Source organism: Amphiprion ocellaris, chromosome 2, assembly GCF_022539595.1.
Source record: "Amphiprion ocellaris isolate individual 3 ecotype Okinawa chromosome 2, ASM2253959v1, whole genome shotgun sequence".
NCBI lineage: Eukaryota > Metazoa > Chordata > Actinopteri > Pomacentridae > Amphiprion > Amphiprion ocellaris.
Genome location: NC_072767.1, coordinates 30,932,735 through 30,952,815, shown reverse-complemented (window position 1 = coordinate 30,952,815; position 20,081 = coordinate 30,932,735). Strand labels below are relative to the sequence as shown.

The following is a 20,081-nucleotide window of genomic DNA, read 5'->3' as shown; positions in this document are numbered from 1 at the left end:
GCATAGCCTGTGTTTTAGCACCAGATATGCTCCAAACAAAACAGCTGCTGGCAGACATGGGGTTAGGGTTCGCATCCCTGCAAGACAAAATTTACATCACACTGATGGCTTTGCTGCTATGCATGTGCAGACGCAATAATTTGAGCTGCACTTTTTCACAATGGTCTGAATGCTGTTTCAGTGGCCGATGGAAGAGAACAATACTCTGGGGAAATCACATTTTGAATGTGTACAAGATGAAAAACTGAACGCTGACAGATTTGGAGTAGCAGCAAAAAGTTGCAGCAATCAGCATTTTGTACAAATATTGCTGTCTCTGGATAAAAAGCAGCAGTCAGGGGAAGGGAAGACAATAAGGGAGGAGCTGAGAGTTAGCCGAAAAATAAAGAAATAATCCAAGAAACTCAGTTAAAAGAAGGAGCTCAGTCACACAAGCTGCAGTGGGATGCAGCTCATTTGTCATTTAGTAACCTAGGTGACAATGCATGCATTTTAAAAACCGAGCTACAAGATTCCTCTTTGACAAAATATATTGGCTATCATGCACAAAAATGATCATTTGCAAGAGGTGTCACTTAAAGATATTATCATCTGTTTTCATAATCCTTTATCAGTCAGCTTTTCTCAACACACAAGCACACTCACACACACATGCACGCACACACAGAGACACACACGCGACCAGGGTGGAGAGGAAGGCAGGCAACAACAGAGTAAAAGGAGAGAAGATTAAGATAGGAGCTGTTGTACGTTCATCCCCTGAGGAGGTCATTCTGTTGGGTTTGCTCCGTAGAGGCAGAAAGCACTCAGAGCTGAGAGGTTTATTTGGACCCTATCTATACTGCAACACCTTCACACAGTATTGTACATGCAGGAAATGGCATGGGAATTGTCATCAGTATGCATTCATACATACATACATTCACATGCATCTGCATACTGCAAGGACATCACATAATTAGCTTTAATTCACTGGAGAGGATTGAGGCAAAGCTTAGACATAATAATGTTTTTTTCAGACACGCCGAAAGACACTTCTTTGATTCTTGAAGAGGTACTATTGCTTTTCTTTGTCTTTCCATAAAGCTACCTATCAAACCGTGCTGTGAACAGCCATGATGAATACAACAGCATGCATAATTTTATATAGGATAAACATTCTCCTATTAAATGACCTTGTTTTCCTCAATCTTAGAAGGTCCCACATTGTGAACCTTTTTCAGCAAATGAATTAATAAAAGCCTGAATGAAAGTACTGCATAGATGGTTAAACCCAGAAATATATATATAACCTTTAATGCTCGAGGTGAAGGCAGGGTACACCATGGACAGGTCATCAGTCCATCAACACAGTGAGATAGTCTACTAAGCACACTCGTCAATTTTCAATCACTGATTTACTTAAGCATGTCTTTGTGTTGTGGGAGGATGCCAGAGGACCTGGTAAAAACCCACAAAGGCACATGATGAACATGCAAACTCCACACAGAAAGGCCTCCAGTTGACATCTGAACCCAGGGCCTTCTAGCTCTCACACTGCTTGTTTCAGTGTCTGTATTTTAAATATAGCTGAGCTGCTGCCGTCTATGCCACCCCCAGGAAGAAGACTCTTCCTGCATCTGTGATTGGCGGCGTGGAGCAAAACACTTGGCTCCACAGCAGCTAAGACAGACATGAATGTGTATATGAGACCAGGAATTTCTAATGCTTCGAACTTTCTCTCTGAGCAATCAGTTTCAATGGAAATATCGCAGCATTTGTAGCACAGCTGTTGTTTTTAGCTCGTGTGTATGATGAGTTTGTCAGACAACGCTGTGATTATAAAATCATTTCACTTGCAGCCAACAGCAGAACATTTGGTGTGCTTTGCTTATGGCTGAGACATTTTAGAGTTAGCAGAAACAGCTCAAGAGAGTAAATAAACCTGGCGGGCTGTGAACCAGTTGCTCATTCTCAATGGCTCACCTTGCAGGCAGTGGGCAGCGGGGGGGGGGGGGGATTATGGAAATTTTTGGCTGGCCCAGTATTGGTTCCTCAGTTGAAAGACAGCAGCTGAGTAAAATTCTCACTGGCTTGTAAAGCTACAAGGCTATTTATATGTGGTGATGGTTACGGTATGGCCAAAGCAAACAAACCTTAACCTTTACTTTACACTTCCAAGTGTAGAAAAAGACAGAAACACAATAAAAATGGATTTTCACTATCTGAGACCTTTAATATGATGTACTCTAGGTGAGTTGGTTCAAAGAAGCCACAGTTGGAATTTTACAGATGGCTGAGGTGGATGGTGGGTGTACAAACTGTCACAATAGAGATACAGTAAAGCACACCACTATCATTCCTGAACTTGAACCTTCAGCTGCTGGAGACTAAATGGTACCAGAAAACAGTTTCATAATGCTACTTTCAGTACAAGTGGATATTGTACTGCACAGTTGATATCTGAAACTTGCTGAATATGTAAATTAACAAAACATAATCTGGACTAAAGTAAGCTTACTTTAAAACATATTTGCTAGTTAAAAAGAGCAAATTAGATCAACAATGTGGGGGTTTGAGCCAGTGAGCCAGAAGAACAATGAGACCCTGAAACCGAAGAATCATTTAAATATATTATTTACTCCTGTGCTTTTCTTTCTGTCTCATGTGAACAAGGCTGGTCAACTCTGAGGTCTGCATTGGCTTTAGAATGTATTGACCTAGTTTCTGGAACACACCTGAGATATTTCAGAGATTTACACCAATCAGCCACAACATTAAAACCACTCAAGGATAAAAGTGAATAATGCTGATCATCTCATCACGATGAAATGTTCTGCTGGGCTGTATGTCCTGGCATTTATGTGGATGTTACTTTAGTACGTACCACTTAAATATAGACTGTTACAGACCAAGCACATCCCTCCCAATCCTCCTCTCAGCAGGATTGCAATAGGAGGGGTAATAGAATTACAATTAATAGAATTACAGTCTGAGAAGGATTCTGTGTGTATGTAGCCAAAAGCATAGTATCATCCTGCAATATTGCAGCGCTGCACTATTTAACCAGCTACAGATCTAGACAACAGATACAGCATGTCAAGATACAACCAAGTCTAAAAACTGCAGTTTCTCATAGATGTACAGTATGTAAGCTGGGCAAAAGAGAACAATCTGCTTCATGTGTCAGCAGCAGTCTAATGAAATAGTTCAGTGTAGTAGAACAGATGGAGTATCCCCTACAGCCCAATGTCTTTACATAGTTATGTAAAACTATAATATAAAACTCAATTATGCCAGCAGATCTGGACATAAAATGACAAGTTTGCAGCTCCCTCACTGTACAGATAATGAAATGGGAAAGCAGTTATTACAGCCCTAATGACAGAAGACTAGATCTCCTTCCTCAGATCATTTCAAGTATCATTTGTACATTTAAACATGGCCATTTCTAATAGACGCTGACTTTATTCTCAGTGGTCGTCGATGCATGATAAATATTTTCACATGAATTACACCGTGCATCACAGCGCAGTCCTAAAGATAAAACAACATTGACTGATGTCAATCCAACAAACAAATCCCCACAAATGCTCAGCTTCTGGATACTAGCTATTACTGTCCAGTCTCAAAAATACCAAAAAAAAAAGAAAAAGAAAAGAAAAGGAAAACACAGATTTTTTTTAAAAGGAGAAATTTGGAAACTTTGATTCAAAACATTAAACTTACATGAGAATAGCCGGTTATTTGAAGACCCTATCTGGGGATTACATTATTTTTCTAATATTTTTTACTCACATTCACTGTGGCACTCTGTACAAACATCTGGAATAAAAAATAGATCAAAGCCCTGGTTTTCTCCTGAACTTGCTCTGGCCATACAAAACAGAAATAAATTTTTGAGAATTTCTGGCACAAATTGACGGACTGACTGACTGACTGGCAGAACTTCAGACAGCAGAGACACTATGTCATCATCTTAATCAGAAAAAAGAAAATCGGATTATTATCTGTGTCTTTCTCAAAATGCAAGAATAGTGAAACGCCAAAAGAACAAGTCTTCCAGAACAGCAACCAATGATTAACGGTGAAAATGAAGCCAGTATTAATCAAAGTGACATGGTTGAAGTTTTTAATTGTTTTGATACCTTACTCTTCCTTTAAACGTGTAGTGTGCAGTTCTAATCCAATGCACTTATATCAGATTTAATAAACATCTCCTCACAGAGCTTGTGCACATTCATATTCATGCAAAGTACCAGGGGAAAGGGAGGGGGAGGCGAGATTGAGGGAAAGGGGCCACAAGAGGGGCAATAAATCTGACTCTACTACTACAAATGCTAACTAATAGGGTTGACCAAAACATTAGAACACTGTGCCGGATTTAAATGCGGCTGTCATTCCTGTTGAAGTAGCCCTATGTGCAACGATACAATGCTTCTGCAGTGTTTCTAAGGCTCTTTGGCAGGCTATGTAAAAGTATCCATCACCATCATCTACAAGCGTAGAATGTCTTGAACTACATCAAAATGACACCTTGAATTTTATTTTGGGGAAGAGGAAGAAGTCGGAGGGACCCAGTTTTGGTGAGTAGTGCAGGTCGAGAGAGACAAATATATTGTAATTCCTGCTGCACTGTTCCCACAATGCACTGGAGGATTCCCATGTCATTGTGCCACAGCTTTTGCTCCAATACCTCAGGATGTTACATTAGAACTCCAATATCTGACATCCAGTCTGCATCTGAGAGCTCGGTGATGTCCCTGCCTTTCTTCTCACAAAACTCTTGAATCTCTGCTCTCAGATCCCAAACTCGTTTAAGCACCTTGTCCAGGCTGATCCATCTGACAGCTGTTTTGTAATCAAGGTCACCATGTTCACTATCATCTCCTCCAAAAAGACAACAAACTGTCTGTAATTCAATGCTCCTGCCCTGATGAAGTTAACTACTTTAGCTACAACATCAGTCACGTGGTTGATTTTTAGCACTGACTTACACAGCACCTCCTGATGTATAACACAATGCAAAAATATCAGTTTCTGTTCTGGGTTTACTTCAGTCAATTTATCTTACATCCGTTTCAAAAGTCCAACATTTTTCCCTGTCAAATTTGGACAGCCATCAGTTGTAACACCAACCAAATTCTCCCATTTTAGTCCCAGCTTGTTCATGCGTGTATTTACCTCAGTGAACAAATCACTCACCGTCGTGGTTCCTTCATTGGCTGCACAGCTGACAGCTCCTCCGTCATCTCAAAGGTTTTTGTTAGTCCACGTACAAAGATAAGTAACTGGGCTGTGTCACGGACATCACAGCTCTCGTCCAGAGCCAAGGAGAAAACGTCAAAATCGTCCACTTTGTTGTGCAGCTGAAGCTCCAGATTTTCGGCGATGTTCTCCACCCGCCTCGTTACGGTTCGCCTGGAAAGGGCCACATTAACGAACGCTTCTTTCTTCTCCGGGCATATAAACGCTGCAGAGTCCACCAGACTTTCTTTGACAAACTCTCCATCAGAGAATGGCTTACTGACATCCCTTTATGTGTGAGCTTTGGTAAAAAATCCTTGCTGCTTTAGCAGTTTCGCAGCAAACTTTCAGACATCCTCCCCACTCTGCATCAGTCAAATGTTTGTACTACTCTGCATGTTTGGTCTCGTAATGTCATTCAGATTATAATCCTTGAGCACCGCGATCTGTTCGCCACAAACTAGGCCACAACTTTACCTCTGACTGCAGTGAAGAAATACTTAGAAGTCCATGCCTTGGTAAAAACTCTGCATTCGGAATCAATCTTTCTTTTTTTGCCGTCAGCTGACATCTTCCCGGGTTGAAGCTGACCAACAAACCAATCAGCGCATAAACCTTACGCTAATTATGGAAAGCACGGGCGAAAAAAACGGTAATTAAACAGATCTTTCAAAATAAAAGCAGTGCAGGCGTATTGGTTGCATGTATTGTGATGATATATATTTGCATTGACTTTTATTATTTTCCAATGACCTCATACGGGCCATCAGGGCCGGATGTGGCCTGGGTCTGGTCTAAACCCTGGACAGGCGTTTGTCTATCATACATGGTGGCTTACATTTACAGGTAGTGTAAATTGTTTCTAAATTCAGAAGATAACTCCTCTGAGAATGTGAGCCATGAAAGACACGAAGGCCCGACTTCAAGCTCAAATGAGAGCAAGATGAGTCTGACCTCAAAGAGACCAGCAAAATTCAACATTTGAAACACATTATTCTAAACATATTCGTCCCTAATCATTTGGAAGCATTTAAATACTACTGCTTTACAGATGATTCTCCACAATAGGTTTTCACTATGAGTCCTACACGAACACACTATCTTCTAAAGATATTGGACCAACTTGGGTTATTTCACATGAAAGATTTCTGTATCTCTTTCTCTGAGCTCTTGTTACTAATTTGTATGAAGAGGAGCTCAGATGGAAGAAGCTGATGCTTTTTTTCTCTCACAAACCAATCAGAATTTAGACACATTGATCAGAATTTGATGACTGTTGGTGGGTCTCCTGCTTTCACTATTAATCTGACCAAATCACACTCCAAGTGGTCAGATATGCCAAGGTTTGGAGTGTTCATCTCGCAGAGGACACTCACATTACTATGCAGAGTGAAGGCACTATTGTTCCCTCAAATCCTTCAGGCTTTACATCTGTTCAGCTTCCCTCTTGGATCAAGTGTCCACTGGGTGCATTTTAGGCATGCAGTCTGTTCTTCAGCAGACTCACTTGTTGTTGTTTTTAATTACTGTTCAAGATGCAGTCGTGATGAGGCTACAAAAAACTAATTTAAGTGGACTGTGGGAGGAAACCTAAACGAAAACAGTGCGATAAGTTGCAAAGACTTAAAGCAATAATTGTGCTGATATGGAGGTCTAGATGAAGGACATGTGCACTTTTGTCCCACGTTTTCATTTCTTTCATACTGTATAGTCAGTATCGACCTTTTCGTTGTTTAACCATGATGATAATCCTTCCTTAACTGTATCTGCACAGTAACCATAGTTACACTGCAGGAAAAACAAGCTCCAAATTTAAGTCTCCAATAAAGATATACTTTTGCACCATTTAAAGACAATTGGAAGAACACCTGACATTAACACATCCCCAATTGGCTGAGTTGATTCTGTGTTTCTATTATGCATTTTATGTACATTTTAAAGTTTTGCTTTAGAAAAAGTTAATGGACGTGGAAAAGTGTCCTCTATTTCAGGAGTTTTTTACACTCAAACGTTTACTCACCCACTCGCTTGTGGGTGTTTTGACCAAAGGAAATGCACTTCATGGGAGATGGAAACACCTTTCCTGAGGAAGTTAGGACAAACATTTAACTCACATGACTGACCAGTTGTTTCTTCAGTTGCCTTTGTCTCTGGACAGCATTGAACATGGCTGAAACCAGCTGCTATGAAAGAATATTTGCAGCTTGTCTGATTTAACAAAATTCCTGAAGACTTCTCTTATTTTTCTCTCATGGATGGACGGATTTTTTATTTTCTGTAGTTGGTCTTTCAGTCGTTGTTGTCAGCTTTTTCTTCAGTTTTTATTGCACCCGTGTGGCATGTAGACTGCACTGTCCCCCTCTGATGACACAATTCAATTCATTTGAGCAGAAATTTGAAACAAGCGTAATTCACATTTTTCCTTTTTGAATATTTCTGCGATATATCAAACATTCACCGTGATTTCTCTTGACATTTATGTGAAAACACGGCTTGTCTCTGAGCACTCACCTTCTCTTGTAGTCTGTCACAGTTGTGCAGATGCTGAAGCTGTTGAAGATGGCAGCAGAGGAAGAAGAACAGTTTGCAAAACTATATCTGTGGTCACTTCACAGGACTAGAAGATAGCTTTTGTTACATTTCAGTAACACTAAGAGTCAAGGGGTTTCTTTGAAAATTTTATTTTATTTTTTTTAAAGACTGCATCTGTCAGCCATAAGCTCTGTCAGAAAGATAGCTGAACTTCAAGTTAACAGTAAGTGTTGCAGGATCTTCCTGAATGGTTGGGTGCAGTTCTTTCACCCCAGCTGAACACTTCTGCCTCAGGTTCCTTCTGAGCTCTCTGACCCTGAGTCAGTCCAGCTGGGGTCACTCTCCACAGCTCGACTGAGAGAGATTGGCAGACCGAGCAGCTCCAGTCAGCTCTGTGTCGTGCCAGGGCTTTGGCAGAGTCCATTCTGTGCACACAGGTGCCCAGGAGGAGTTATCACTGTTTATCTGTTTCAGATCCAGTCATTTCTTCATGCCCCTGTCTAAGTCAAGGCTGCCCCACTGAGTTAGGGATTCAATTTCATCAGTCAGAGCTCTCTTGCTACCATATGTCCAGACATTTTTATCATTCTGTCTTTTGAATGCAGCAGCCATGCGCACCAGAAGCTTATTCTCCACCATTTTGTCTCTCCCTTGGTCAGTTTAGTTGGCTTGAGTCATCTCTCTGTTTAGTTATTTGACCTTTGCATCGTTTTGGGGCCTTCATCTGTTCTTCTTGAGTCAGGTTTGCACACTTGCAAGCCTACAATCTCTTAAGCTTGTCCCTTTGTGTCTCTGGTTGGTATAGAAATCATGCACATTTGTTAACAGTTAATTTGTTAATTGTTGTTTTTTAAGTAGGCTTGAGAGCTGCACTGCCTTTTCAAGAGTTACTCCTCACATATGGGATATGAACTGTGATTCTCTGACTGAAGTCTGCAGTGCAATCATACACAATGGAAAAAAAATTACCAGATGATGTTTTTATGCAGTCTATTATCCAAACCATCATAACACTTACAGAATACAATTGTTAAGGATATCTGGGTAGTGTAGTTCACTGTACATGAGCTTCAGAGTCATTGCTATTGGACTGACTGCTGCAATAATGTTGAGATGTACTCTGTTGTACTGAGTAGAGTCAAAAAATGATATTGATTTGAGAGAAAAATTGCCAATGTGGATAATGATCAACAGGAAGATGAAACATTTTATCAAAAGGTTTTTGTGCATCTTTCAGGATAAACAAGTGTGAGTCTGCAAATTAGATTTGACACTTATAGGAGAACTCTACTGCTTTAACACACAAATTTAAGTCTCCTCTTAATTTGTAGTTCACACTCTGTCAAAACAATGCCTTGAAATGTCATCTGTCATTCTGGGGATATTTGGTTCTTGAGAAAAAAAACTAAAGATGCTAAAAATGCTGCATTGTGGGTTTCTTATAATATCTGAATCGAGTGTTTGCTGCTAATTTGATTATGCTTTCTTGTAATTTGTCTACTGCAAATCCCCCAAATTTAAGGAAATGCTGAGTTATGCCTTTAATACTATTTTTCCCCACTATCATCTCATTTTAATTGCATTAGAAACTATTTAGGGGGCTCTAACCAATATTTTTATATGAACAATAGATCAGACAGTGGTAAAGATGATCAACACCAACTCTGCATGTTCCATTAGCTCTATGACACACATCTGTCCCTTTAGTTTATTGTTTGCTTTCCCTGGACTGCAAATTTATTATTGTAGTTCCAGCTCACTCCTCTCATTGCGTTGTTTGGGCCACAGGAGGCAGCTGTTTTCAGTGATGAACCTCTGAAAAATCCACTCAACACCGAGCAGCAAAACAAACAACAAACAAAAAGTGGTTAGAGAGCAGCTGATTAACATAGTGGAGCATTCAGTACCTTCAGAAGTAACAAAAACCAAACCAGGTGGGCACAAACACCACTTCAAAGAAATGATATTTACTGGATGTGGGAATGTGCAACCGCTTGCTTGTTTACACAAGCGACTGAAGAAATTAATTCTGCTTTAAAACTTCATTGATCCCGTTGACCTTTCAGTCACCCTTGTGGGCTTTAACCGCATTTGAAGCGGAATCTCATGCTTGTGTGTTGGTGCATGTCTTGGTTTGATGTTGAAGTTATTTGCAAAAAGATCCAAAAAATACTGTTTTCCCATAATAAAAAGATAAAAACATGCAAAAACGTTTTAATTTGTAATCCAAATTACACATATACAAGGATTCAAGATATTAGCATTTCATTTTCAGAGACCACAGCCAAAAGAACAACAAGAGAAAAATACAATCTGTACATATTTCAGTTTACAGTGAGTAGCCAGTTGGAGAGAGTACCAGAGAACACTAAGGCAAATCATCAGCAGACAGAAGAAACATTGCCTTTTTTCTATTTAATCCACCACAGCAGAGTATCAAGAAGTATCTTTGCTACAAAACAAGGACTGATGACTCCCTTTATTAGCAATCAGCTGCATAAGTTACATTGTGATAAAAGCAAAACAAAAAACATAAGGTATCTATCTAAAGTCTAGCATTACTGTACACGTCTTCTCACAAGCTTTGGAAAACCAAACTGGCAAAAATATGCAGCTCTTTTGTACAGCTCTGGGTCTGACCAGCGTCTGTCACAATGCAGCCTCGCCATGATTTCGCTGGTTCTGAGAATGGTATTTAGATTTTTAAAGTCAAGAGTTCATCCCCTTTGTGGCATGAAGGGAAAGGTAAACTGGATTTTAAAGGTGTAGGGAACTCCAAATCATGAGTTTGTAGCAATTACAACACTTGCTTTGATAATATTGTATTTGGTCATAAGGTCTGAAAAGTATGAAATAAGAACCCGTATTTGGGAACTAAGACATTTCACAGCCGCACATGTAGTTATTGAATAGAGAATGCATCAGCAGACTTAGTGCAGTATGGGTTCATGTTGCCTTCATGTTGCTTGGCAGGTTCCTTCATGCCCAAAATATTCAGATAACTGTTTAGTTTTTCCTAAAAGTACAGGGTTAGACTGCTCCTCTTGTGCAGCCACGAGAAAGAAAACAACCAGGGACAGGTTCATCAGTCAGCTAACAAATACCACTCAGAATGGACCTCTGGAGAGTGAATACACTTACAGCTGTAAGCATGACAGATCCATGTGCTGTAAAAGCAGTGAGTTTGTGTTACCTTATCGCAAAGAAATCAATGCATTTTCCTGTTATTTTTTGACCGTTTGATAAACCAAATTGTCTATGATGCTTTAGAAAATTAAGCTAATAAAACTGGCTAAATTCTTTCACTACGGTTAGTGATTCTCCTTCACTGCTGGCTGAGATCTATTTCAGGAGCACCAAAAATTCCTCTATGCAGACAAATTTCCTGACCACTGTCACAGAACGGCCTCGTGAGGAGCTCAAAAAGACTGGTGCACACTAACTGTCAGAGAAAATCATCGTGTCTGTCTCAGAAGCCTGACGGCAGAGTGTGTGTCGGACGAACACAGCGAAGACGGACCTGCACACATTTTAACAAGCTGCACACGAGGGAGTTGTATTAACGTTGTTCAACTTTAACAAAGGGCAAGACTAATTGTATTCTGGCTAAGTGTTCCCAGCAGTATGTGTCTGATTTAGATTAAAAACAGTGATAATAATGAATTGTCAAGTGCTATTGATACAGTGTTTGTTACTGTTTATGCCATTGTTAAAGTTGTAGCCTCTGGTGAATATGCAACACAAAACAACAACCTGGTGGCCTCGTTTGTTGGTGTATGCGATGCACAAGTCGGTCTGTTCCTCAGGCGTACTGACTCCATCACGGTTCAACACAAACTTTCCGTTTGCATTTATTGTCAGACAGAATGTGATGCAGCTGCTCTGTAATGTTTTCCCTTGTAGTCCTTCAAAGCTCATGGGGTTTGTGTGTTGCTATAGCGACGTGGACCTCGATATTGACCTATCACAGATAAACTGGTATAAACAGAACATAATGCAGGAAAAGGGTGCTTGGGGTAATTCAGAAATGGTGTCATCACACAGTTTGAAAAGCAGAGTGACTCCGATTCCATCGCTTCCAGTACTTTCAACACAGTCTGCAGCACATGAAGCAGAGAACGTGTTACAGCTGAGCAGACAGTGGTGAGGAGTCAAGCGAATCAGTCTGTGGAATACATTGAAAGGAAAGATAATAAACAATGACCAAATCATTCTTCTTTTTCAAATCATTTCTAACGTTCCATATATATATAAATATGTATATACACAAAGAATAGTGGCCAAAATATCAATGTTGAAATATTTTTTACTGCCCAGAATTCCCATTTTGCTATAACATGCTAACATAAATAATTTTAGATTTAGCTGTTTTGTGACATTAGACATGTTTTCCACATCTAGATATTTTTTAAAAAGTCATTATCATTAGGTTTACTTTAAAAAAGTTCTTGAAACACCTGGACCAGACTGTTTAATGGATTTTTCTTCCACCATGCCAAAATACATTGGTTCCAGTAACTGTAAATCATAAAATATTACAGAAGTCTTGCAGAAAATGCAGCTGTTCCACTGCAATAAGCCCATTCGTTACATTAACTTTGTTCCTCACATTAACATTTGTCACCTCGAACTGATAGAGTGCAGAAGTAGAGATAGCACAACAGCTTTTCACATTCTGCTCATCCACCTTTGCAACGTTCTGCTGCAGATCCAGACATTACAGGGGAAAAGGTGCTGCTGTGGTCATTTTAAGCAGCAGACCTGCATATTAGTCACCCCTCGCTCACTCTATATTCCGTTCACAAACTCTTTATCAAACTTTAATATTCATCTATAAATAAAAACTTCAACCAGAACTTGTCTGCTGAAACTACACCAGCCATAAACTCCCTCTCTGTCATATCCTTTTAATATTTCATTGCTCACTTCATTGTCTTTATGATGGAGATTTTCATCTATTTGTCATTTCATCTCGCTGTTGCTCTGCCACTAGAAATTGCTTCAAATGTTTTTAGATTCACTTGTTTTTGGCCTGATTCTTTGTCCCAGTTTTTGTTTCTGTTTTCTTTCATCTGTGCAAACACATAAACGGAAATTGCATTTTATCAACATGTTTTTCACCACTTTGCTACAGTGCTTTTGCCTAAAACCGTATCCCATTTTAAATTCCCTTTTAGAAAAGTGCAGCAAGGACAGATACCAAACATTTAAACTGCACCCGCAAATAACATTTCCTGCTTGTAAAAATCTCCAAAATTCAAAAACAGTTAAATTAATTTTGGCGCTGAATGTCCTCGACTGTCTGAGAGTGTTGAAAACCAGAGGAGGCAGCTATTCTTTATAGCAATTTACCCACAGTTTTGACCCGATGTGATGTTGAATTATCAGGGTTTGCAGAGGAAAATCAGTGTGACAGAGCTGAGAGGAAACAAAAACTTTTGATCTTGGTCAGCTTTGGTAACACATAGTCACACTATTTTGTGATGAAGCTTCTAGTCAGAACAGCAGCTTTGTGATTTGCAAAAAGACAAAACTTCTCATCAAACTGAAATTTTGATTTTGAATTCTGTTGACCCAGAGCTGCACAGAAAAGCCATGGTTTTTGCTGGTAGGATCATCCAAGGCATCTCATAGTAGGCTTTGCCCTTTAGAGTATCCATCCAGTGTGTCTCTGTGGAAATGATTCACACGTACTCTCACATACACACATACAAGTAATGAGGTGGAACCCAAACACACGTACACACATGCGCTCATTATGGCAAAGTGCTCCTCCAAATTGCAGTTGCAAAACACTAGGAGCTTTAAAGCAACATACAGAATTGAGACTGAACACAATCAAAAGAATGTACAAAAAGGCACATTTGACCCCAGTGCTGCTGTACTGTAAAGATTCAAGTGTAAATGAGCGTCTGTAGCATGGCTGTCATAGCTCTCAACCATCACAGAGACAATATACCCTCTGAGCGCATTGTTCTGGCTGCTCATGGTTGTTAGCACGGGGCTAACGCTCAGATGATGTCCATTAGCCTGAATGCTAGCCAGTGCCCGGCCTTTCTAGGCCAGGAGTCAGCATGGTCCCAAGTGTCATCAACTGTCCCTTAAGAGGCAGCGAGTTTCTTTACAAGCTGTCCCGTGGAAATACACAAGTGCTGATCTAGAACCCCACGTTTATCCCATTTCATCTTCCTTACCCCACCCATCATTTGAGCTTCAAAGCAACGGGTGGGGAGAGTGGCTGTCGTTACTGGGGGCCGAAGGGTGCTAATCGTCCTCTCCGCCGTACAGGTCGGCCAGCTTGCGGAAGCGTGGCCCCCAGTCGCCGAGGTAGTCGTAATCCTGGTCTCCGCAGCTGGAGGAGGAGTGCAGGGAGCTGAGGGAGCCGGCGGTGGAGCCACTGCCCTCATAATCGAACACCAGCAGGGAGTCATAGGGCGGAGCGGTGGGGTCGTTGTCTGCTGCCTTCAGGCCCTGAAGAGGAAGACGGAGGAGACAGGAAGGTGAGCAATGCAATGGTAAATAACATGAGAAAAGGATTCTTTCTAGCACCACGGAGAAAATGAAACTACCACAGACTGCCAGAGACATCGAATTTCGACCAAGGTCCTTTCATTAACCTTCCTGTCTCCTCCAAATGGACCCAGTAAGCAAGGAGAAGATGAGAAAACGACCCTCCTTTTTTTTTTTTAGCACTTTAAGACACAGCCATCATGAAAGCGTAAGTCAAGCAAGAGAATCAATAAAAACAAAGTTGTATTGACATTTAAGGTGTTTTGACTGATTTACTCATGCATTGACTAACATGCAAGACAACATTCAACCTGAAAAAATGCCTTAAAGCAGCTTTTCAGCAGCACGCTGAATTAAATGACTTTGTCTATCCAGGTAACGTTAACTAGTAAAGATGAAAAGGCAGCAGAATATCTTTCAGTCACCGTTCACTCCTCTGATGGTGTTTTTTTCAGATGTATTTGCAAAGAAACATTACAAACCAGCTTGTTAATCTGAGTACAGCCACAATGCCTCCAGGAGGTGAAAACTTGCTTTGATGTGTTTCTATAGCTCCTGCTTATTAGACTTGACCTCTTCTGCACTGCAACTTTTCTTAAAAATGGATGCTTAAATATGGATTAATTTGCTCTGCAGAAGTAAGTAGAATCAATCACACAAGGTATTTGTGTTTATTCACTGATATTGCTTTCAACAACAACCAACATGATTGATTTGTTTAATACTTTTTTGCCAGATGTGTGGCTGATATACTTAACACGATGAAACAATTCACAAGCTCACTCTAACATTTGATCATATGGCCACCTGCAGTCGACTACCTTTGGTAAATGTGGCACATTGGGAACAGTGGTTATGCACTCACAAGCATTCATCATAGGTATGCTCCCTCACTTTAACAAAAAGCTGTGCACCTCTGCATAAAGATGGAATAAACCCTCTGTGACATTACCGATAGGTTTCCCGAACAGCAGCTTTGAAACTCAGTGTCGTTGCTCTCCTGGCAGTACCTGGACTGTCCTGTGACAGCACACACTCATCTATCAAAGCTGCCACACCCTGTATTATGGTTAATTTTAGGCCTTAAAATAATTTCAATGGGTAAGTTATATAAAAATCCACCTCTGATGCAACTTGAATAGCAAAATTAACTAAAGAGACCAAAACTGTTTCTCAAACTAGGCTGTAAACATGTTTATTTCTGTTGCTAAGTTGGACTTTTTAACATAGGGGTCAATTGGCAGTGGCTCACCTTTGAGGCCATCCTCAAGTGGCCGGTCATGGAACTGCACCTTTAGGTCACTGGTTTCACTCTGGAAGTTTGACTCCTGATTTTAACCAGCTTCATTTTTACTAAGAGCCTGCATCACATTTTTATATTCTGTGGGTTACTGTTGGTAAATACACATCACTGTTGTTGAATAGCACTTAATCAGTGGTTGCTGAGGCAGGGAAGTGATTTCACTGATATACCATTGGCATAAAAAGCCTGTTTGATGTGGGATACAGAACATGCACATTCATAGCGGACTCATGTCACAGGTTAATCCTTGGAATTCCGCACTCACCACTTCTAAACCAGAGAAGATTGTATGAAATCTCTGCAAAGCAGAACTGTCAACTTTCACTTCATTAAAAATGGACACCTCCATGTTTGCTGCAGCAGCAACAGCAGAGATTTTCCACATGCAACAACCCACACTGCACAGTACCTCTGTGACTGAGAAAAGCCGAATGGTTGAGTGAGCTACAAGACTCTGACAGTATCGAATAGAGGATTATAGTAATCCTACATTTCTATAGTAACTGTATAGTAAGCTTAAGGGTATTATGGAAGCCTATGTCCATGCTTTCATACCAAAGCACAGCAATGTAAAACCACAGAAACCCGCCTGATGACCCCTGTTGACCTACGAAGACCACCTGAAAGAGCACAGCTCACTTTCCCAAACAACAGGGATTCAAAATGTCAACCTTCAGTCCCGCTTTTACTTCGGCCCCCAGAGAACAGGTACATGGAGAGAGCAGAGTAGGGGAGAGAGGGAGTGTAAAGCAGAAAAAAAGGCGTACTTCCACATGCTGTGAGGACATAAATCTGTTTACACAGTCACATTGTAGGGGCCCGCCTCCCTTTTTGGGGACAAAAAGCAAGTTCCCATGATATAAACTAGGGTTTGGCAAGTAGTGCTTATGGTTAGGGTAAGTGTGTGTTGAAATTGACAGTAGGGCAAACTAAGGGAGACGGAGGGAAGGAGGGATTATAGAGGAGTGTAGAAGAGAGGAGGATTTGGGTCAGACCGGGCAGATGCTGCTTCTATCTCTAGGAGGAGATTCAGCAGATTACCCAGTTTGGACTGAACTTAAAACCACCACCCCCCATCTCACATACACATGTGTTTTAGGAAGATACACCATTTGTCAAAAAAGAGAATGAAAGAAAAATCTAATATTTACATCTAAACAAAACTGCTCAGCTGAGAGTCCAGATTTTATTTTATTTTTTTGCCTCACACTGTCACTCAGAATGTCTGCAATAAAAGAGGTAAATCTGATAAGCTTTGGAAATGTTTTGTGGGCCCCGTCTGTCGTCTGACTGAAGACACTCCCGTCACTGTGAAACTCAATGGGAGGAGAGAATTAACGCAGAGAGTGAGAGGCAGGATGAGAAGCATCGGCTTGTCATGTCTGCCGGATTAAGCTGTCTAAATCAGCTCGCCATGTCTGACAGCTCCCGCTCATTATTCATCGCTGTGCTTGGCAGGTGTCTTCATGCAGCCTAACCAAAGAGACGTGCACGCACAGCCGTGCACACAAACAATATGGAAGCAACTAGTGCGCAGACAACGATGTGCATCAACAGTGATGACTCTTTACACCTGAGATGATGTCAGCTGTGGTAAAGGGCTCTACAAGAGGCCTATCTGATTAACTGGGAGAGTCACTTTAATCCATCTGAGGGAGTATAGTGCTGTTAAAGGCAGAGCAAACAAACACTGACAGCACTGCTTGAAACCAATCACATATATTCATATCCAGTGGTAAAAAGTCCACCTTCTCACTGAGGATAAAGCCATGTATTGGGGCATTACTTAGCTTTTTCAAATTATAATCCATCGTCCAGTCAGTGTAGATCATTTGAACTTTTAGAACAACCTCACATCCGTTGCACACAGCAGTTTACCAGGTGTATGCAGGTGAGAAGACACAACCACAACTGCTCCTTTGAAGAGACTCCTTTGAGTTCCACAATTCCCTCCATTCACGCCATCGAAACTACAAAGACAAACAAGGGAGCTGTTGAGAGGAGATCAGGGAGGCAGTGGGAGGTTGCTGGTAGAAGCAATGATTGCAGGGTTTTCACTTTGCCTCCGACTCCTTCAGCTGTGGTCCTACTACATGTCTAGTTCATCTGAAACATCCTTAATGATCCTTCTTGACCACTGCTCTATGGACTATTCATTGTTCAGACCGGGATTGTCTCTATTATTGACAATAACTGTGATTATTTAAAGAACTACACACTGATATCATGTCAATAATACACACACATTGATACCAAATAACCCATCTAAGTGTAACTCCAACACAGAAACAACATAAAGTACAGTTATGGTAACAGACTCTCACTTCACCTCTTGACAACAGCTTGCTGGGGGTATATCAGTGCACACTTAACAGTTGAAATTCACTGATAGTAGTATTATTTTTTGCATCAAATTTCTATAGATATTGCAGTAATATCATTGAATTGATTTTTTTTTTGGACATGGTAATCATTCAAGGGAAGTTCAGATGTTTGCTTGCATACATCACTTTACACCATCAGTTCAAATAATGGCATTTCAACATATGACAACTGGAAGTAAATATCAGATTTGAACAGACTGAATAAACTATTGGACTCAACCCTTGTAAGAAAACAAGGACTGCCACATTATTTTGTTAAAATGCCAAAATGCGACCCATTAAAAGACATTAACAGCATGTTGCCATAGTGCCACAGGAGATTGAGGCGGTTTTTGGGTCTATAAAGTACGGCACACTGCTGTTTGTTTAGAGCATTTTGGCCTCAGCAAGTAATAGTTAACCTAACATTAACTAAATATTTGAAATAAAACAGTTAAAGAAAACAGAAGCTGTGTTGGAAAATAAACACTCAATGTTTTTGCTAAAGCTGCAGGACTCCGCATCTTCACATTAAAGATCCCCTCCAGGTATGTTGCTTATTTAAATCACAGTTTAAAAACACTCTTCTCTGAATAATAATTCATATCTCATATTGATTTTAAATAAGAAGTCCAATTACCTGGTCATATATTTTTAAAAGGACAGCTACAATATGTCTCCCTCATTCAAAAAAATCTGAATCTGTGAATGTGCAAATAATTTTGAAAGGTTTCATACTGGATACATGATGTCTCCTTTTTGCTGAACGCCCACTGTCAGTCAGTCACAACGAAGCAGGGTGGTGGCAGCATCATAATGCAGGATGCAAATGTTAGCTACAGTGTCTTAGAAGGCTTGGAAACCTTGTAAAGGTGCAGCAATGTCAACATTTGAGAATAACAGGCGACACCTTTACCCAACATATTGCTGTAAGTTGTCAGCTGCCCCTGGATCTGCTCTAGATTAGTTGTGATGCTGCAAATTTAAACCTTATAATCAGATTGTAGCTAAGCTCAGAGAAACTTTCAGTAGAAGAATGTAAAAACTATTTTGTACAATCTGGACTCTTGCATGTTATAATCCTGCACAGTGAAGCTTTACCTTACTGAGGGTCATAATGTCTTTAGCTAATTTTTTGGGATTCAGTCTTTCCTCTCATGAGCCTCATTCCCAGCAGAATCAGGGCAGATGTTTTCAATGAAAAAGCTTGGATACATCCACCTTACACAACCTTCTCTGCAGAAAACAGCAGGCAGACACAGTCTCAGACTTGATGCTGCACATACTAATGCTGTCGATGTGTCTCCTGGATGTATAAATACTCTCAGCCAGCAAGAGGCCTTAAAAAAATCTCTTAATTCATCTCTTAGTTTTCACAACATTTGATTCAGGTCTGTGGACAACCACTTTATATCATTTCATGTTGATACAAAAAAAAAACACAAAATGTATTTGGACACAGTATTATGTGCACTGACAAGAATCGGAAATTTACTGAATTCTTTTCTATAAATAGTACAATAACAGACCACAGTGAAAGAGTTCCCAAAACCCTAAACTGTTCCTTTAAGGAGATGTGCAAGGCCTGCAGCCAGTCTGTGGGATTAACGAAACATTGTGGATTTACCTCTGGTTAGGTAGCCAGGCTGTGGCCATGTCTGAGGCCAGCTAATCCCAACCATTAGCAAAGCTAATTAAGAATTACACAGACATTGGACTCTGTGTTTCCCAGACTGTCTCTGGGTTTGGCTGCAGAATTGCTCTCTTTCTCTGTGTCTTACACAAATGAACCACACAGTATCACATAATCATAAATCGATTTTTTCACAGTTCTGCCTGTGAGGAAAACATGCAACAAAAACTGAAACATGAATGTTGCAGGCGTTGCGCAGTATGAACCTTATCAACCCCAAAATTAAATATAAACCATTTAGTATTATGATGTCTCTGTGTGCCTCCCTGTTTCAATAGATGAAGCATTCTATAAGTAGCAGTAATGAAAGTCTGTGAATGCTACACTAAGTGTGTTCCTGTAGCAGCTCTGGATAGCTACACAGAGCAACGGTTTAAAAAGAAAAAAAAACAGTTTGAACTTCAATATCCTAAATCCTGTAAGGTGATGAGGTAAACTGCACAAATCCTGGCCA

The 20,081-nt window shown here is 40.4% G+C and overlaps 1 protein-coding gene across 1 annotated transcript in view; it reads right to left on the bottom strand.

The window, feature by feature from the left end:
* Positions 1 to 9,956: 9,956 nt before the first annotated feature.
* The window catches only part of LOC111588740 (cadherin-2-like), a 102,861-nt gene continuing 92,736 nt past the window's right edge, over positions 9,957 to 20,081 (bottom strand). Inside the window, exon 16 of the mRNA XM_023299280.3 lies at positions 9,957 to 14,229. Coding sequence (XP_023155048.2) covers positions 14,023 to 14,229 — 207 coding nt within the window. The 3' untranslated portion in view covers positions 9,957 to 14,022. The remainder of the gene's footprint in view (positions 14,230 to 20,081) is intronic.